Source organism: Bos javanicus, chromosome 8 (assembly GCF_032452875.1).
Source record: "Bos javanicus breed banteng chromosome 8, ARS-OSU_banteng_1.0, whole genome shotgun sequence".
In the NCBI taxonomy this organism is placed as follows: Eukaryota; Metazoa; Chordata; class Mammalia; order Artiodactyla; family Bovidae; genus Bos; species Bos javanicus.
The window spans coordinates 63,783,537-63,803,691 of NC_083875.1; the positions used below are offsets into that span (position 1 = coordinate 63,783,537).

General features: G+C 51.2%; 2 protein-coding genes across 5 annotated transcripts in view; both read right to left on the minus strand.

Moving 5' to 3' along the window:
• CORO2A (coronin 2A) overlaps nucleotides 1-7,668 on the minus strand; it is a 68,120-nt gene extending 60,452 nt beyond the window's left edge. The window contains exon 1 of one of the 3 annotated variants that reach the window (XM_061425776.1): nucleotides 7,645-7,668. The gene's annotated coding sequence lies outside the window, so the exon portion shown is untranslated. Of the gene's footprint in view, nucleotides 1-7,121; nucleotides 7,266-7,644 lie in introns of those variants that run through there. The other 2 variants (XM_061425773.1, XM_061425774.1) reach the window with 2 other exon arrangements.
• A 4,511-nt stretch (nucleotides 7,669-12,179) lies between these two features.
• TBC1D2 (TBC1 domain family member 2) overlaps nucleotides 12,180-20,155 on the minus strand; it is a 42,500-nt gene continuing 34,524 nt past the window's right edge. For both annotated transcript variants that reach the window (XM_061425771.1, XM_061425772.1), the window contains 4 exons: nucleotides 16,447-16,567; nucleotides 14,122-14,307; nucleotides 13,273-13,394; nucleotides 12,180-12,705 (listed from right to left, as the gene is read on the minus strand). In XM_061425771.1, the coding sequence (XP_061281755.1) occupies nucleotides 12,498-12,705; nucleotides 13,273-13,394; nucleotides 14,122-14,307; nucleotides 16,447-16,567 (637 nt within the window). In that variant the 3' untranslated portion in view covers nucleotides 12,180-12,497. The remainder of the gene's footprint in view (nucleotides 12,706-13,272; nucleotides 13,395-14,121; nucleotides 14,308-16,446; nucleotides 16,568-20,155) is intronic.

Genomic DNA, 20,155 nt, shown 5'->3' on the forward strand with positions numbered 1-20,155 from the left:
GAAGCAGCTGTCATATCAACTCTACAAATCCTCAGCTCCCAGTTTCTTCTTAGAATGAGATCGCACATATCTGCTCCCAACTGGCTGAGAGATGCTAACTAAACAAGGCCTCATCTTTCACTGGGCCTTAACTTCCCTGTCTGTGAAATGATGCTGGGGGTGGGGTGAGTGGAGGCTGTGTGTCTCAATAAACTTACCAATGGACATTCTAATTTGCCTACAGGCAACGTAGCTCAGTGATTAAGACCCTGAACACTGGAGTCAGATGATATGGGTCCAAATGTATGACCCTGGGCAAGCTGCCCAACCACTCTGGGCCTCAGTGTCCTTATCTGCGAAATGGGGATAACAGTAGAAAAAGAGACAAAGTAGACATTACTAAAATGTTTATATTGATTATCTGAGATAAAAAGAGAAGACTGAGTGATTTATTTTGTTTTCCTCTCTTTTTTCTAAATTCTCTATTATCATCAAATATTTATAACAGAAAAAACAAATATACTTTCTTGGCAAATTAACTTCATTGAGACATAATTCACATATAATCTAATACACCCATTAAAAATAATAAGTAATAGTAACTTATTCTATAGATTGTTTTGAAGATTGACTGGGCCAGTTAAAATCTTAGATGGCGCCTGAAACAAAAGAGGTGCTATTAAGAATTTGTTAATACCAAAATCAGATTGATTATATTCTTTGCAGCCAAAGATGGAGAAGCTCTATACAGTCAGCAAAAACAAGACCAGGAGCTGACTGTGGCTCAGATCATGAACTCCTTATTGCCAAATTCAGACTTAAAATGAAGAAAGTAGTAAGGAAAATCACTAGACCATTCAGATATGACCTAAATCAAATCCCTTACGATATACAGCGGAAGTGAGAAATAGGTTCAAGGGATTATATCTGATACACAGAGCGTCTGAAGAACTATGGATGGAAGTTCATGACAAAGAACTATTGACGGAGGGATCAAGACCATCCCCAAGAAAAAGAAATGCAAAAAGGCAAAATGCTGTCTGAGGAGGCCTTACAAATAGCTGTGAAAAGAAGAGAAACGAAAAGCAAAGGAGAAAAGGAAAGATATAAGCATCTGAATGCAGAGTTCCAAGGAATAGCAAGAAGAGATAAGAAAGCCTTCCTCAGTAATCAATGCAAAGAAATAGAGGAAAACAACAGAATGGGAAAGATTAGAGATCTCTTCAAGAAAATTAGAGATACCAAGGGGACATTTCATGCAAAGATGGGCTCGATAAAGGACAGAAATGGTATGGACCTAACAGAAGCAGAAGATATTAAGAAGAGGTGGCAAGAATACACAGAAGAACTACCCAAAAAAGATCTTCACGGCCCAGATAATCACGATGGTGTGATCACTCATCTAGAGCCAGACATCCTGGAATGTGAAGTCAAGTGGGCCTTAGAAAGCATGACTACGAACAAAGCTAGTGGAGGTGATGGAATTCCAGTTGAGGTATTCCAAATCCTAAAAGATGATGATGTGAAAGAGCTGCACTCAATATGCCAGCAAATTTGGAAAACTCAGCAGTGGCCACAGCAATGGAAAAGGTCAGTTTTCATTCCAATCCCAAAGAAAGGCAATGCCAAAGAATGCTCAAACTACCGCACAATTGCACTCATCTCACATGCTGGAAAAGTAATGCTCAAAATTCTCCAAGCCAGGCTTCAGCAATACGTGAACTGTAAACTTCCTGATGTTCAAGCTGGTTTTAGAAAAGGCAGAGGAACCAGAGATCAAATTGCCAACATCCGCTGGATCATGGAAAAAGCAAGAGAGTTCTAGAAAAACATCTATTTCTGCTTTATTGACTATGCCAAAGCCTTTGACTGTGTGGATCACAATAAACTGTGGAAAATTCTGAAAGAGATGGGAATAGCAGACCACCTGATCTGCCTCTTGAGAAATCTGTATGCAGGTTAGGAAGCAACAGTTAGAACTGGACATGGAACAACAGACTGATTCCAAATAGGAAAAGGAGTACATCAAGGCTGTATATTGTCGCCCTGCTTATTTAACTTATGTGCAGAGTACATCATGAGAAACGCTGGACTGGAAGAAACATAAGCTGGAATCAAGATTGCCGGGAGTAATATCAATAACCTCAGATATACAGATGACACCACCCTTATGGCAGAAAGTGAAGAGGAACTAAAAAGCCTCTTGATGAAAGTGAAAGTGGAGAGTGAAAAAGTTGGCTTAAAGCTCAACATTCAGAAAATTAAGGTCATGGCATCTGGTCCCATCATTTCATGGGAAATAGATGGGGAAACAGTGGAAACAGTGTCAGACTTTATTTTTCTGGGCTCCAAAATCACTGCAGATGGTGAGTGCAGCCATGAAATTAAAAGACGCTTACTCCTTGGAAGGAAAGTTATGACCAACCTAGATAGCATATTTAAAGGCAGAGACATTACTTTGCTAACAAAGGTCTGTCTAGTCAAGGCTATTATGGTTTTTCCTGTGGTCATGTATGGATGTGAGAGTTGGACTGTGAAGAAGGCTGAGCGCCGAAGAATTGATGCTTTTGAACTGTGGTGTTGGAGAAGACTCTTGAGAGTCCCTTGGACTGCAAGGAGATCCAACCAGTCCATTCTGAAGGAGATCAGCCCTGGGATTTCTTTGGAAGGAATGATGCTAAAGCTGAAACTCCAGTACTTTGGCCACCTCATGCGAAGAGTTGACTCATTGGAAAAGACTCTGATGCTGGGAGGGATTGGGGGCAAGAGGAGAAGGGGACGACAGAGGATGAGATGGCTGGATGGCATCACTGACTCGATGGACGTGAGTCTGAATGAACTCCGGGAGTTGGTGATGGACAGGGAGGCCTGGTGTGCTGCGATTCATGGGGTCTCGAAGAGTCGGACATGACTGAGCGACTGATCTCATCTGATCTGATCTGAGCGACTGAACTGAACTGACCGAAATAAATAAGGCCCAAATCCAGCATGGTTTCCTCCTCCTCTGGCTTGGATTCCTATTTCACCCCAAGGACCAAGCTCAGCAGATCCTCTGCCCCCATGTTCAATGGTTCACGCTGTCCTGGTCCAGCTTCATCATTCCAGCCCTAGACTCTTTCCACAGCCTTCTCTCTGTACAGCAAAAGAATCGCAGTAACACTCAAATATGGCCATGTTCTTTCCTTGTTCAAAGCTTTCCATGGCTCCTACTAGGCTTGACCAAAAGCCCTAGCTCCTCTATGAGACAATGTTTCACCAAGTTACTGAAACTCTCTGTATCTCTCTTCTTTTAAATGAAAAAGAGAAAAATCGTACCTCCCTCAAACTTACAGAATTCCATACTGCATGAGACGGGGTATACAATCTGACCACGGGCCTCCCTCACTTGTGTCCTCTTCCCTCTTACCACTACTCTAGTCAGCTCTTCCTGAAGGCGCCAAGCATGGTCCTACCTTAGGGCTTTTGCACTGGTCATTCCTTTCACCTGGACAGCTCTTCCCCCAGGAATCGGCTAAGCCTTCTTCCAAAGGTCACCTTCTCAGTGATTCTCCCCACCAACTATTTGAAACCACAACTCTTCCCTTTCATTCTCCCTCACACACTTGAAATATCCTTTTATGTTTTATTTGGTCCATCTCATTTATCACCACCTATTTTATTTGTCTGTCTTATTTTCCTATGAGACTTAAGCTCTTTAAGACAGATTTTTTTTTTTAGTCTATTTTGTTTACTGTCAAGAACCCCTCCTCACCATACCTAGAAAATAACCTAGTGCAGTGAAGGTGTTTAATAAATGAAAAGTTGAATGATCAAATGTGAAGCCCTTAGGAAAATCAGGCAGGTGGTAACTACTCAATAAATATTAGCTTATTATTATTGTTATTGATAATCCAAGGCAAGGCTCCCATGTTCTTCCTCCATGACTTCTGTGAGCTTACACAGTAATCTAATCACTCTTTCCCCCACAGCACCCTGCCAATCTCTCAATTATATGGTAAGGAACACACTGCTTTTTAATTATATCTTTTTCCATTCAGCCTGAACCAAATAAAATGGCCATTTCTTGTTAAGTCAAAAGTAGCCAGATATTGGCCTTTTCACATAGTTTAACTTAATACGTTTCCCATGGTGGCCTGCAGGCCCCCGGGAGGCACCTCAAGGACGAACACAGTAGGTGTCCTGTAAATGTTTGCTCCAACTCCCGGCTCTTCATAATAGATGTGATTGCTAAACACCTATAATCTGTTCTGAAGGAGGCAACATAAAAACAATACATGGAGAATCTTGGTGAATTATTTTCTGATCCTCCTGGAAAATCTCTGTCCTCTAAAATAATCCAGGTTCTGGACATTTTGCGGTAACAAAGCTCTAAGGCTGAGGGAAACCCCTTCCCTAGAAGAAAAATGCTAGCTAGTTGTTTGCCTCTAAGAGGATTTATTTAATGATGGGGTCATGGGGTAGGGAGGCTGGAACATTCTTTGGTTATCCTTGTGTTCCCTGCTCCTCCTAATAAAGGCTTCTGCTACGGAGATTTGCTCAGTCTAGAACGTGAGTTGTCCAGAGCTCAAGGAAATTCAGCAATCACTGAATCTACCCCACTTCACAGGTAAGGGAAGTGAGGTACAGAAGAGGGCAGGAATTGACCTGAGATCACAGGATGGGGTGAGGAAGAACCTTTGCTGAATGTATGCTGACATGAGTCTTGGGGCTTTTCCTCTGGACCACACTGCTCCTGTGTTAGCCAGACTCTGGTATTGGAAACTTCAGTATCATTATTTTAAAAGCTGTACTTTTTAAATGAAATGCTTATTCAGCCGTAGTAAAACACCAAGCGCTTCTTTACCATAAGATAACTTCTTGTAAATAACAGCACTACACTCATCTCTCCTATAATTACTTCCTTAGGGCAAAGTCCTCAAAGTGGAAGACTAGGGGCAAACGGAAGTTAGGACCATTTTCATGGACTTTTGGAACAAGCTGCCAGATTGCCCTGCAAAATTAAACGCTACTGGAGAATCCCTATAGCTTTACCAGCATAGAGTTTTATCCTTTTACATTTATTTCTGCTAATTTTATAGGAATAAATAGAGTGCTTTCATTTACTATATGGTATGTGTTTTCAGACACACACACACACAAGTCCTGGAATCAAGATCCCTGGGCTTGGTTGCTTGTCTGCTGTGTGATCTTTGACAAGTCACATCCCCTCCAGGGACAGAGGATATCTATCTGTAAAATGATGGGGTTGAATGAGATGATTTTTTAAGATTCCTTTCAGCTTAGATATTTCATAATTCCATGGTGCATTTTAAAATTATTGACCTAGGATGACTGTTTAATACCCAGGATCTGCCATAGCTCTAAATCAAGGTCCAAACAGCTTGGACTAGTGGAACAGGAAAACAGAGCCCGAATTACACGCAGGTAGAGATGACAGGAGACATAGGTAGCACTTAAGCCTGTTCGAGGGAGCTGCACTTGAGTGACAGTACAGATACTTAGTCTGCTTTTACGAGGGAATAATAACACTCATCTATGGTCTAGCCTCAAGTCCCGTGCAGCTCCACCATGGCCAGAAGGTGAGGTTGTGGTCACTCTACTTCAGCCTGAGAGTCCCAGACTTGCAGTCAAAGGTACCTCACCCTCAGCAAGTGCTTGGCCAACCTCTGCTCACACACCTCTGAGGACCCAGCGGGCACCCCCTACCCCAGCAGCCTCGCCCTTTTTTTGGCTGTAAGAAAGCTCCCAGGTGAGGGACAGGTCTCGCAGGAGGACAAGGGAGACCAGAAGGCCCAGACCTGATGCTCTGAACCTGCTCCCTCAATCAGGGCGGGTGACAGGAGAGGATACGGTCTGGAGAGAGGCTCCTCTGGCTCCTCTCACTCCAGACCTAAGGCAGCTCACCTGCAGGTAAATCCTAAGGAAGTGGGTTGTGAACAAGCCCCAGGCTGACTACTGCCCTCTCTGGGGCAGACACCTCAGCTCCCTGGTCCCGCCTTTGCTCTCTTCAGCTTCAACAGAAGAAACAATGCTGGATGTGGGGGTATTTATCTCTGAGGTGAACTGACTTAAGAGTCCAGATAACTACCCCAGGGTGGGAGGCAGGGAGGAGTCAGATGTTGTCTGTGTGCTCAGAGCAGGACTAGCAGATCCTAGCTCTGTTTACAGCTAGTGAGATTCCCATAATAAGGGGTGTGCAACTGGGCAGCAAGACCTTCCAGAGGGGATCTGACCAAGGGGCTGGGCCAGATGCCAGGATTCTTCTTTACACAGAGAGTCGGGAGCCACACACAGTCCCTCGGACACCTGCTCTGTCCCAGACCCAACCCCACCCAGACATGGCTCTCCTGGTGCTGGAGCCCCTCTGGGGTCCATGCATGGACCTAGCCCTGTCACAGCAGGCTGGGACACCGAGCTGGGCGTCAGCACCTGGTGGGGAAAGGAAGGGAAGGGGAGGGCAGGTTCCACACCATTCCCTAAATCCAGGTGCCTGCACAGGTTTGGTCTAGGCAAGTCTGGGGCCGAGGGCCCCACTACCTCCAACCCAAGGTTCTCGCCGCCCCAGACCGCGAGGTAGACTTGGCTGGCAGACTCTGATGGCCCCACCCTGCATGCCCAGGCCAGCTCCACAGGGACCTGGGGGGTGTCCTCTCCCCTTGCCTATTTCTCGTGCCCGGAAGCTGAGGCCCAGCAGGTTTCTTAGCCAAGAGAGGGTAGAGTACCACACGGGTCCCATGGGGCACCCAGGCCGCTAGCGGGGGCCGGGAGGGAGGCTGACGGGCACGACCAGCCACACCCAGCATGAGCCGCGTTCGTTCCGGGTAGGCTGTGCAGACAGTGCCCATGCGAGCTCCGCGCCGTCGGGAGGCTGGAGCCTGAGGCGGCCCCTACTCTAACAGTCAGGCGAGGAACGTGCCACCACTGCGCCCGCTATTCCGACGGGGAAACTGAGGCCTGGAGAAGAACAGTGCTTTGTGCAAGGTCACGCGGAGGGGCTGGAAGCCAGGTCCCCCGCGCCCCGCCAGGTCCCCCGCGGTGCGCCGAGCCCCAGCATCCCTCCCCAGGCGCTGCAGCCCGGAGGCGCAGCGCGCACACATCGCACAAACCGGGAAGGTATGGCCGGCGGCCCGGGGCCGCCCTACCTTGATGACTGCCGCGCAGGTGGCGGTGGCGGTGACAGCGGCGGCGGCGTCCAGCTCCGACTCCGCGCTCTTCGCCGCCGCCGAGTCCCGGAGCCCAGCGCCGCCGCCTCCCCCTCCCCACCGAAGTCTGCGGGCGGGGCCGGTGGGCGGGGCAAGGGCCAGGCACATGCCCCGCCCTCGCGCCCCGCGAGTTCGCGGGGCCACCCCTCCTTTCTCCAGCCCTCGGCCGCGCTCCTGGCCCCCAGGGCTGGTCCCGGGGCGCGCACACGCGCGCAGAACGGGCGCGCACACCGGCGTGCACACGCCGCAGTGACTGGGGCGGGCTGCCTGGCTAACCGAGCCGAGGCTGGGGACAGTCACACTCGCCCGCCTTCGCGTCCCGCCGCTCCCTCGCCGAGTGGCTTGGAACAAGGGACTCGATCTTCCGGGAGCCTCAGTTTCTCCCCTGGTGAAAGGGAAACAGTAACTGTGTCTGCCTTAGAGAGCTGTTTGAAAATTAGATGAGACGATCTAATTTACCCACCTGGTGAAGTGCGTGCGCAGAGCCTGCCTCGGGAGCAGCGCTCGTTGAACCTGGGCTGGTGGAGTAATTCCTGAGGCTTCTCTGTCCGCCTGCAGGAAGAGGGCGGGGAGGACCCGGAGGACGCCCTTCTTTCTCTCTGCAGCCAGGAGGGGGCGCTGCTGCCCGTTCTCGCCTGCTATGGGGTTTTGCATGCTAGGCATTGGGACAGAGATGGGGGTGGTCCAGCCTTTTAGGAATACCATCAGCCAGCACTTAATGAGCCAGGCACAGTTCTAGGCACCTTCAATGCATCACCATAGTTTATGTCACACAAACCTATGAGGTTACCTGTTACTCATCTATTTTACACATGAGGAAGCTAAGGCACAGAGAGGTTAAAATAGTTTGCCTAAGATCACACAGGTAGTAATTCAACCCTAGGCAGAGTGGTTCCCAAGCCCAAGCTTCTAACTACACTACCACACCACCTCTCTTGTGAAGAGCTCTTTTTTTAGTGGTGTATCTCTAGGAGCTAGAACAGTACGTGGCTCAGTAAGTGTTAATTCACCTCAACGTCTTAATTCACCTAGTGCCAGGCCCAGTAACTGGTGCATCCCCCACCCCCTTGCACTGTCACACATCTGTGCCGTTGTTCATGCTGTCCCCTCTGCCTGGAGTTCTCTTCCCTCACCTCCTACTGTCGTTTCTTCCAGGGCCAGTACCAATGTCCCTCTCTGGGAAGTCTTCCCAGATTCCAGTGGCTGTGCCCTCCCAGCCATGTATCTGCCTTTTACCCCTCTGTGCCATGAAAGTGGGTGGCTGGGACCACGTTTGGGGACAGGCAGGTTGACAGGGACCTTTCTGGGGGGGCCTGGACATATGACCAGTGGGGAGGCCATTGGAGGGCCCTGCAATAGACACACCCTGGGACTCTTCCTAGAGATGCTGTGTAGGTGTGCTTATCCCCCTTCCCCTTCCATCCCCCTAACGCTGATCCATTTGATGAAGACTACCTGCCCAGTAGTCACGTACAGTTGTGAGAGCTGAACTGTGAAGAAGGCAGAGCGCCAAAGAATTGATGGCTTCGAATTGTGGTGCTGGAGAAGACTCCTGAGAGTTCCTTGGGCAGCGAGGAGAGCAAACCAGTCAATCTTAAGGGAAATCAACCCTGAATACTCGCTAGAAGGACTGATGCTGAAGCTGAGGCTCCAGTATTTTGGTCATCTGATGTGAACAGCTGACTCATTGGAAAAGCCCCTGATGCTGGGAAAGACTGAGGGCAGAAGGAGAGGGTGTTAGAGGATAAGATAGCTGGCTGGCATCATGGATGCAATAGATGTGAACTTGTGAGGGACAGGGAGGCCTGGCATGGTGCAGTCCATGTAGCAAAGAGTCGGACATGACTGGGCAACTGAACATCAACAACACCCGCTGACTATCTGAATTGCACACATGGGGAAAATGAGGCCAGAACGGGAATGACCTATCCAGGGGTCTCTAGCTAGGAAACACACAATAGGTCTGGTCCCAAAGTTGGGTCCATCTGCTAGGACCTTCTATTGGGCCTTATTGCTGATTGAGATAGGCCAGAAATCCAACACCTTCCTGTGTCAGCATGGCCTTTGTTTAATTTGCTGTGTGTTGGGACTTTGCTGGTGGTCCAGTGGTTAAGACTGTGTACTTTGAAGGCAGAGGGTGCAAGTTTCAACCAGTGGTTGGGGAACTAAGATCCTATATGTTGTGTGGTATGGCCAAAATTTCTTTTAAAATTTAACCTGCCACATGTAGGTAAATGTCTTCTGGGTGACCAGAACCTGTTTTTGCATGTGTGTGAGGGAAAGTGGCAAGTTCTCCCCTATCTGCCCAGCATGGAGCTTTCTGTACCATGTGGTCCTGTGCTCATGGCAGGTTGAGCTGAGGAAGGAGGGGACCTGTGCCTGGGAGGATCAGGGTTAGGGGGAGGTTCTGAACATGCGGGAGAGCACCCTGAACACAGGCATCCTGTAGAAGTTAGCATGTATCTCCCACTTTAGGGTTCAGATCTTCCACAGTGGCCCCCTGCTGTTTTGAGGAGCCCCTTTATTCTTAGGATATTGCCCAGGAAGGTTCCCTGGGTAACTCCTTTCCCTCACCTGTAGAATGGAGTGTGTCCTGATTGCTGGGGGCCTCGTGTCTGGGAGAGGGATGCTCTGAGCTAGGGGGCCCACCCCTGGGGTAGGGAGGTGGGGCTGTGAGGGATCAGATCCTCCAGCCAGGAAGGCAACAATCCCTGGGGATGGTGGGGGCGACAGCTGTGGTGCGGGGCCAGGAACCTGACACTGGGGCTGGGCCCCAAATGCCTTTCAGGAAGAGCTGAGGGAGGGCGGGCAGGCTCCCAAGGAGCAGCAGCCGCCCCAGAGATTCTCGGAGTTCGGCCCCCCCTACCCCCACCCCAGTCCCTGCTACAGCCTCCCTTGTCAGGTAGATGGTTCTTCCTCCCATTTTCCTTTGCCTGGGGTATCCCCACTCGCCCTCACGGCTCAGGGGGCCATAGGCCAAGCTTGCCCTTTTTCCTGGGTTCTTGGGGGAGGTGTTCTAGCTTGGAGGAGCTCTCCCTGGATTTTCCAGTTAGCAGCCTCTAAGGCTTAAGCATGGCTTAAACACTTGTGGCTTTTGTGACTTTGGGCAAGTTGGCTAACCTCTCTGAGCCGTCTCCTCATCTGTAAACCGAGCTCTGTCGGATGAGTGGGTGCTCTAGGACAGGCAGTTCACATTCCTGGCTCTCGCTCCAGCTCCCCATTACAAGGCCGGAGGCCCCACTAGTCAGTCCTCGTTGCCTGTGGTCCCCAACCCTGTCGCTGCACCGTAACACCCATGCCCCACAACAGGCTCTGACCCAGCACCCAGGTGGTACTGTGGTGCAGCCAGGTAGGAACCAGAGGTGACACAGTGCTGGGTCAGCTGCATAATACCACCCCTCCCAGTGAAGGAGGAGGAGGGGACAGACATTCAACTTTGGGCAGAACTTCTTTGCCCGGGCGTGGTGTGTGTGTGTATGTGTGTGTGGTGGGGGCGGGCGGGGAGAGAAGCAGAGGGAAGACAAGTGAAGACAAAGGATGAGGGAAGGAGGAAAGGGAGGTGGGAGCAGAGGCGGGTGGCAGACGGGAGGCGAGGGGTGGGGGTGCGTTGTCCAGCAGCCCTGGTCTGAGCTGGGGTCACGTGCTGTATTTTTGCCAAGGAGGGAATCTGGTTTTAAAGGCTGGAGTCAGAGGGACCAGCTGGACCCAGTCTCTCCTGGAACCGGGGGCCTTTTCTGGCCCTCAGGGCCTTCCTGGTGATACCTTCTTTATGAAAAGGCCATTCACTGCCAAGGCTGTGTGCTTCACTCTGCCGGGCAAGCAGACGCAGCACCAGCGTCATCTCCTTTAACCCTCCCGGCGTTCCAGGAGGCCAGACCGCCCAGTCTTCCTGGTGATGGCCCTGAGGGATACAGCCTGCAACCTGTTGGGGGTGCAGCCAGGACCCCCCCACCCCAGGCTGCCCTCAGACCACCATCATGCTTCAGTTACTGTTTGGTGGTGAAAGGACCTCAGCAGACGAATAAGTCTGGCAAATATGAAAAGGCCATCAAGCCTTGGTGTAGTGTTCACAGCCGCCCTGATGAATGTGGGAGGAAAGGAACCCTGAGGGTCCTCTCCCTGGGGCTGGTGGGGGTGGTGATGGGAGGGAACAAGGGGTCTGGTGCGCCAACCCCGCCAAGTTCACGCTGGTGGGTGAGAAAAGGGCCTGTCCCTTGTCCCCAGCAATGGGTGTGGCCTCCCTCCCAAGCCTCGAAAAGAACCTTGGATCAGAGCAGGAGGCTTTTCTGTGAGAAGCCCTACCCTAGTCCCTCATAGCAAAGATTGCTGAGCCCAAGGCTAGTCTGGCAGACAGTCATAGGCTTTGCTGAGGAATGAGCTGCTCACATCACTTGTGCAGCCTCGACCCCCTGCACGGAGGGCGATGGGGGAAGCCTGTCTGCTGAGGAAGGGCCTGGAAGAGCCCAGAAGAACTGGAGCTGAGTTCTGCACAAGCTAGCCCTGACCTGGCTGCAGGCTCTGTCTGTCTCACCACCTTTTTCTCTCTCTCCCAACCACCCAGTTTTCAAAGAGGTGACCCTTCTTGCCCCTGACTATGAAGTTGGTGGTGGGAGATCAGACTTTGGCCAGCTAACCAGGGCTCTCTGTTCAATCCCCGCACCAAGTTTTTCTTGGTGGTGGACAGGGGTTTCCCTAGAAACCCCCCAACACCCAAGATGGGCTGTGAGGAGAAAGGAGAGGGCAGGTGCAAGGCCCAGGAAACGGGTAGGTGGGAGCTAGGCCTGGATCAAAAGGCCAACCAGTATTTGAGAGACGCTGTCGCCCACAAAGACGGGAGCTGTAAATGCATATGGACTCAGCTCCTCCGGGAACCAGGACTGGCCCTGCAGAGACACCATGAGAAACAGCAGCCAGAGACCTCCTAGGCTGAGAAGGCCCTGGTGGTGCGACATCCTGGAGCCCCAGGCCCACCCAGGAACAACCAGTTACTGAGAACTGTTTAGGTTCCAGAGCTTGTGAACTATTTCCAGTATTTACACTGTTATACACAGATAAAACTTAGAGAATGTTCAAGGTTAACCCTATAAAGACAGCACTCTTGCTTGTCTGGGTGCTACAGTGCTCTGCGGAGGAAGTGAGAAGGGGTGCTCATGAGGAGAAAACCCAATCAGTGGCTTCAGAAGCCAACGTTTCAATGGGGAGACTGAGTCCCACAGAGGAGAAGGGACTTGAGGGTCACATATCGCTGCATGGCCGTCCTTCTCTGGGCCTGCCAGCCCAGGGTGAGAAAGGGCTTGGGGTGGGCAGGCAGCCATGTCAGGGCTCTGCCTCCCCCTCATCCTCACTCGGGGAACCCTCGGGCACTGCGGGGCCCTGGGCTGCCCGGGTCTCCAGGTACTCGGCCTTGAGCTGCTCCAGTTCGTTCAGCTCAGCCTCCAGCCGCTCCCGGTGGGCTGCCCGCAGCTGGCGCAGCTGTTTCATGGGAAAGGGGTTCATGTCGTTGAAGGCAATGTGCATCAGCTTCCTGGGGAGAAAGCAGAGTCAGAGTCAGCGGGCATCCTGGGCACCCCTGCGTTCACTCCACTCAGGCAGCCGAGGCCCCTTCCTGAGAGGAAACAGTGACTGAGAAGACAGTTTCCACCCGAAGTGATAAGTACTGAGGCAGGAAGAAACTTAGGGCTGAGGGACCTCTAACCTTGGAAGAACAAGTTGGTCAGGGAAGGCTTCCTGGAGGAGGGGACTGTGAGCTGAGTTTTGAGGAAAAAGCACAGGTGGGCGAGACAAGCACGGTGCTGGTGGGAGTGCAGGGAGGCATTCTAAGCAGAAGAGCCTGCCGGGCCAGAAGCCCAGAGACGGAGGCTGTCCTGGGAACTCAGACAGCTCTGTTGGGCAGGATCCTAGGGCATGGGTGTTGGGGGCAGGAGAACAAAACTGTGTGGGGTCCTTGAGTGCCATGTTAAGGGGACAGATTCTGAGCCAGTGGGATGTCCCTAAAGATTTCTAAGCTGTGATGGAGGGTCAGTGCTCTGCTCTGTGTCCTGGGGTCGCGCTCATGGGGGTGGTGGAGGGGTGGGGGAGGAGCGGGTCTCACCGGCTGTCACAGATGGTCTTGGTGAAGAAATGCAGGTACTGGTAGATTTCCAGGCTATCCTGTAGCCTCAGGAGTGCCTCCTCGTTGTACTTGAAGATGGCCAGGGCATAGCGGAACACCACCTGGGGGGCAGAGTGGGGTGCAGGGTGGGGATAGGGAGCCAGGGCAGGGAAGCCCCAGAACCTACACCCCCAGGCGGTGTGGACGGCCCTGGACAGGCTGCAGAGACAGGAGGCTTGGAAGAAACATGTGGGGCAAAGCCAAGGCGGGGGTGGCTGGAAACTGCACGGGGAGCTCAGCTGGCAATCTGGGGATTGGGAGCCTGACTGTCCTGGGAGCCGGGGCAAAGTGTTGCCCCTGTTGGATCTAATGAGGGTAACCCTGTCTTTACATGGGGTGCTAGCAGGAGTTGCATGGAGAGATGGATCCGAGGGCGCTTGGTGAACTGTGAGGACTACCATCATGGGGAAACGTGGCGGAGGCCAGGGGAGGGCCTGCCCAGGATCTCCTCGCAAGGAAAAGGGCAGAGCTGGGAGAAGCCGCCCTGTCTAGGGCTCGGTCTGAACAGGAGGAGGAGGAGGCAGCAGTGATGTGCCTTCTGGGCAGGCTGAAGCCCCCTGTTCAGAGGAAGGGAATCCTCCCAGCTCTAGGATGGTCTTCAGAGGCAGAAGCACCACTTCCTCTCAGGGATGCAGAGCACTTGAGCTGATGAAGCCAGGCTCCCTAGAGAGGTCCCCCAGAGCCCCGCTGGGTGGGCTCCATCCTCCCTTTATCCAGGGGCAGAATCAAGACCCAGAGGAGGCAGGGACTTGCTCAAGACCCTCCCGCTCACCCTCTGCGGTGCCCTACCTTGATGCCCTCGTAGAGGAAGGCGTCCCAGACCTGGAGGAGGATGTTGCTGATGAGACTGTCTGCAAAGACCACAAGGAACCAGTTGAAGGTGATGAAGGATAGGTCCACGTGGCGCTGTCCCAGGTGGGCCATCAGCCTGGGCAGCTTCTCCAAGAGGAGGTCCTGTAGCACCCGCTGGTCCACCTGCAGCCAAGAGAGGACCTGTCGTGCTACCCTGCAGGAGGGGCTGTCTGCTTCCCATCTACCCCTCACACCCAGCCGGTCCACACACAGCCCTGGGGCTGCTCCCAGTGGGTCCTGCCCCGTCTGGGGGCACAGAGTGTCCGGAGGAGCTGGTGCCCAGCCTTACAGGGAGACACGTCACTCCATAGGTGAGTAGCCCTCCAGGTTGGGAGCTCTGATGCAGAGGTCTCTGTAGATCAGAAGTTCTTAGCCCGTGGAGTTTGGGCCCCTTTGTCCTGAACTCCAAGCCAAGATGGAACTGAGGCTTGGATCGGTTGATACCACAGCCTCGACTTTGCACCTATTTTGGGTCTGATGCACAAGATGCTCAGGGCAAGGTCGTGGGGCCCAGAGGTGATGGTGCTGAGCGTGGTCACTGTCATGCCTCCGTCCTTGTTTCACTGGACCTGGTTGATCACTCCCAGCACTGGCTCCTTCCCTGCCCTAGGATATGGTTGTTCTGTGGCTGCTCCTATCTCAGTGATGAGCTCATTTTAGGGTCCTCTTGCTCTTTCTTTCTTTGAACTGCTGGTTTCTCAGCCCTCTCCCCGTTTCAGTCTTCTTCCAGACTTAGCTCTCAGCTGTGGTGAACACCCTCTTCCCTCCTTCCTCACCCTGAACTCCAGGTCCACTGTGGCGCTCAAAGCCTAGGGTAACCCACTAAATCTAAGATGCCACTGAACCCGCTGAAGGATGCATGGATGGACTGATGATGTCTGAGATTTACTGCAAGGTCATCAAAGCAGGGGGAATGGTGTGAGTATAGGTGAGAATAGTACTAGCCTCCCTGTGTTGGTAATTATTGAAGCTAGGTAATGAATACATGGAGGTTCATTACACTTTCTCTCTGCTTTTGTACATTTGAAATTTTCTGTATTTCAGAAAATACATGACCAGAGATGGTGTGGCCATCCTGTGATCAGAACAGATAGCCAGAAGGAGCCTTTAGCTTTCTCATTATCTGTGAAAAATAATCCTCCATTTAAGCCACTATTAGGAGAGATTAGCTCAAGTTGGAGGAGTAGAAGGAAGTGAATTCACCCCTTCTTATGAAAACAACAAAATCACAACTGCTGAACAGCCATCATCAAAAGAATCCCTGGAACCTACCAAAAAAGGCACTACTAAGTTGGGCCTCCCTGCCACACAGCAGAACACAGTCCTCACCTGGTTCACCACCTATTTCCTGATGACTCCCAAGTCTTCCTCTCCATCCCTGACCTCTCTCCTCACCTCTCCACCCAGGAGGAGAAAACAGTGCCGGGTGCTTGAAGGAGGAAAGGGGAACAGGATGGGGGGTGGGGGTGGTGCAGGTAATGGCTCGGTAGGTTTCGATGGGGAGTGAGAAGGTTCCCGCTGAGTAGCATCCCTCTCTTCATCAGGCAGATGCACCGATGCAGCGAGAATAGGACAAGGGGTGAGGAGGGAGAGGCTGGAGGGAGGAGGTGTGAGATGGTCTCGCATTTACACCTCTCAACAATCCCAGGAAGCAGTGCTACGCCCATTGGGAAGCAGGCAGGCCTGAGGTTCAGAGAGGTGATGCCACCTGCCAAGGGCACAAGGCTGTTTTCCGAGGGGCTGGCTCTGACCCTAGCTCTGCCTGACCCCAGGGCTGGCCTGCGCTCAGAGGGCAGCGGAGGGGCTGTGAGAAGACAGGCAGCTGTGCTTCTCAGTGGGCGATTATGGGAGCATGTGAAGCATCCCAGTCATCCCGCCCTCCCAAGTCGCAGCTTCCTTGTTACCTGACCTCTCTTTTGAAACTCTTAGCTGGCAAACACCAAGTGACACTAGATTTCCTCCTCCTCCCTTCCCTAGGATATCTCATAACATAATGTCCTCCCTTCCCTAGGATATCTCATAACATAATGTCCTCCCTGGAGTAACAACCACCTATGGTGTGGGCAGGGCCCTGACAATTCTCAAGGCCATCAGCTCACTGGAATATCACAGCAGTCCCAGAGCAGGGTTTACTGGCCCACTGTACAGAGGGAGAAATGGAGATTCAGAGATTCATTGGCTTTTCAGAGATCCATTGGCTCCTAGGAACAATTCAGTGGCACCAACCTGCATGGCCCCCAGTCCTCTCCCTGACTGGCTCACCTGGGATGCCAAGAGCGTCTTGCTGTAGTAGTCAGCTGGCATGATGGTCTCCACAATGGCCACCAGACACCAGAAGGCACTCTCCTCCTCATCCAGGACCAGCAGAGCGATGGCCGCCAGTCTGGAGTGGGAGGAAAGGAGGCCTGGAGTGACCCGCGGCAGTTACAACCAGGCAGCCCGGGGCAGGTGTGGCTCCCTGGGGCGTGTCCTCCCCACCACACTCCCTAACCAGGCTGGTGTTCCTGGAAACTGGGGCGAGATGAACGTGCTTTTGAAGAGGACTACCTAGGGGATTTATGGAGTGATGGGGATCATCTTAGAGCAGGGCCTCTGGAGTCCTGTTGCCTGGGTATGAATGCTGGTCCTGTAGCTTCCTTGCTGGGTGACTGTGAGCAAGGTCCTTAACCTCTCTGAGCCTCAGCCTCATAATAATCACAGGACTGTTTCAAGGACGAACGGAGTAAATACACGCTAACTGCCTAGCACAGTGCCTAATGGGCTTCCCAAGTGGCGCTAGTGGTAAAGAACCCACCTGCCAACGTGGCAGACATGAGATGCGGGTTCGATCCTTGGGTTGGGAAGGTCCCCTGGAGGAGGGCATAGCAACCCACCCCAGTATTCTTGCCTGGAGAATTCCGTGGACAGAGGAGCCTGGCGGGCTGTAGTCCATGGGGTTGCAAAGAGTCTGACGCAACTGAAGTGACAGCATGCATGCACGGTGGCTAACATGCAGTGAGATCTCTTTATAAAGTTTAGCTGCCCTCATCTTAATATTCACGGGCTTTGAGACCTTGGCAAGTGTGTTAGTCTCTCTCAGCCTCATTCTCATTACCTGTCAAGTGGGGTTAACAATATTCCCCTCCCAGGCCTGTGAGACGTGAAGGAGACAGACACACAGCATCTTGCTCACTGTCTGGCACCTACCAGGCGCTCAGTACTCAGAGTTCCTTTTCTCCTTTGCTTCCCCTCTCCCCCAGACTTATCACGACGCTCTAGAGATCATGGATAAAAAAGAAGAAAACCCCACAGGGCTGAGCAGGGATGTCTGCCTGGAAGAAGCACTATTTTCTCTCCTTCCCTGGCAGATTTCATCCAGGGTGCATCCTTTTTTTTTCTTTTTGGCTGTGCCAAACAGCATTCAGGATTTTAGTTCTTGACCAGGGACTGAAACTGTGTCCCCTGCGGTGGAAGCACAGAGTCTTAACCACTGGATCACCAGGGAAGTCCCCAGGGTGAATCTGAGAATACATTGCCCAGGAATGTTCATGGCATTATTCATAATAGCCAAAAGGTAGAAACAATCCAAATGCCCATCAGCTGGTTAGTGGATACTCAAAGTATGGCACAACCATGCAGTGGGATGTAGCTCAGTAAAAAAAGAACAAAACATATGCTCTGACAAGGATGAACCTCAAGAACAGGCTAAAGGGAAGAAGCTTGATGCAAATGACCACACAGCATATGACTGGTATATGAAATGTCCACAAGAGCGCTCACAGAAACAGAAGGAAGGTTTGTCGTTGTCCAGGGCTGCAAGTGGGAATGGAGAGTGACTGCGAATTGGTACAAGATGTCTTTTAGGGGTGATGGAAATGCTCTAAAGTTGAATTGTGGTGATAGCTATACAACTCCGTGAATTTACTCCAGATCATTGAGTTGTACACTTAAAACCGGTGGGGAAAAAATGGTCAGTGATGAGAGGCTGCTGGCATTCACTAGGGGCCTGTCAACCTCTTGGGGCTACAGCCAGACTCCAGGCTGAATACATTCAGGCTTGAGAAGGTCTGCAAAGGAGGGTGATGTGGGAAAGAAAAAACTATTAATACTTTAAATAACTCTACTTATATGTTAGAGAGAAATGAATTTTAAAATTTTGCTCTGAATTAGTATTAAATCATTACTATGATATCTGCCTTGCTCTAAACAGGCTGGGTTTGCTGCATAAAAGCAGGTTCTGTCCTCTTGAGACACCACACATGCAGTTCTAATGGCTGCCACTGGACGGCAGCACTCAGACAAGTGAAAGGGGCTGGGTTTGAAGGGCCTTTGAAAGAATACAGTGCACTCTCCACATTTCAACAGGCTGTATTACAAATGTGTGTGTGTGCGCGCGTGTGTGTGCATGTGTGTGTGTGTGTGCGCGCGTGCTCAGTCATGCCTGACTCTTTGGGATCCCATGGACTGTACAAATAACCTTCTATTTAAAGCAATAGTATGAATATCTGCCTAAATGCCAATAAATACAGCATTCAAAGAAAGAAGTAAAGAAATACCTCAGCTGCTCCTCTACAGCCCTCAGCAGCCTTTGTGCAGCCTCTTCCCACTCCGGGAGAAGCTTCTTTCCTTCTACAAGCCTTCCACAAGGCTTACCTCCAGACACTGTCTTGCTATGGGAATTTCCCCCTGCTCCTTCAGCATAGATTAGACTCCAAAGCTCATAGGTGGCTAACCCCATTCTTGCTCTCAAAAAAGTTATATCTGATCAGGGAAAAAAGTTTCTGAGTGCTCTCAGCACACTCTCCACCATAGCTCCCATTGTGAGTGTGTGGGCACACGGTAGGAAGGAGCAGGTCTGGGGGCTGGAGACCAGGGTTAGCAGTTGGCTTAGCCCCTATGCATAGTGAGGCCCAGGTCAGGTTCCTTAGCTTCTCAGACACTCTGTTGTGTCAGCTGGGCTTTCCTGAGGATTAGATGACATCAGGTATGTACCTGGCATCCAGGAGGCTCTCCTTAAGTCTTAGCTCCTACCTGATCTTTGCGTGAAATGTACAAACCATTCATACTAATCTCATAGCTTTCAGTTCCCTTCAAATCTCATCTTAAAGAGGATTCAGAAGTTTTGTCCTTTCTGAATTTTAACATGTTCAAACAGATAAGTGTGCATGTTTCTGCTCAGCTGCTGAATGAATAAATGTATAAATTTCTACGGACATCCCCTATAGCAGATGTTTAGAGTAGTGTGAAATCTGAACAAGTTTCCAAAGAGGCATAGACTGAGAGGCATTACTGTTCAGGTTTAACTCTGAATTCCCAGAAACTGTACATGTATAGGGCTTCCCTGATGGCTCAGTGGTAAAGAATTCGCTTGCCAATGCAGGAAATGTAGGTTCAATTCCTGGGTCGAGAAGATCCCATGGAAAAGGAAATGGCAACCCATTCCAGTATTCTTGCCTGGGAAATCCCATGCACAGAGGAGCCTGGTGGGCTACAGTCCACTAGGTCGCAAAGAGTGGGACGTGACTTAGCAACTAAACAACAAATGCTCAGTTTCACCCAGTTTGAGCTGGGAAAAGGTATTAAAAACAGCTACGTTTAGGAACCATTCCAATTTGAGTAGGGACACTCTGAATACTTATTCTGTGTTAAGTAAATGCCATATACTTCCTATTCTGAAAAAAGAGCTTCTATATGAATGGCTTATGTAAATTTTGTCTGAGTATATATGTGTTTAAATTAAGTTGAACCAAAACTTGCTTTGGGATATATTTGAGATTAGGCCACCTCTATGGGGGCAGCCTTGAGAGCTCCCCATAGTACTGGAAAGGCACTTCTCTGTCTCTTTCGAGCCTCCCAAGAAGTCAGAGGGGTCAAACAGATGGGGACAAGCAGTCGAAAAGACATGTTGAAGACAGAGTTGGGCCAGAGTCCCAGCCCTACCAAGTCACCCCATCCCAGCTCCCCCCTACCATCCCTTGTCTCCTGCTGTTGA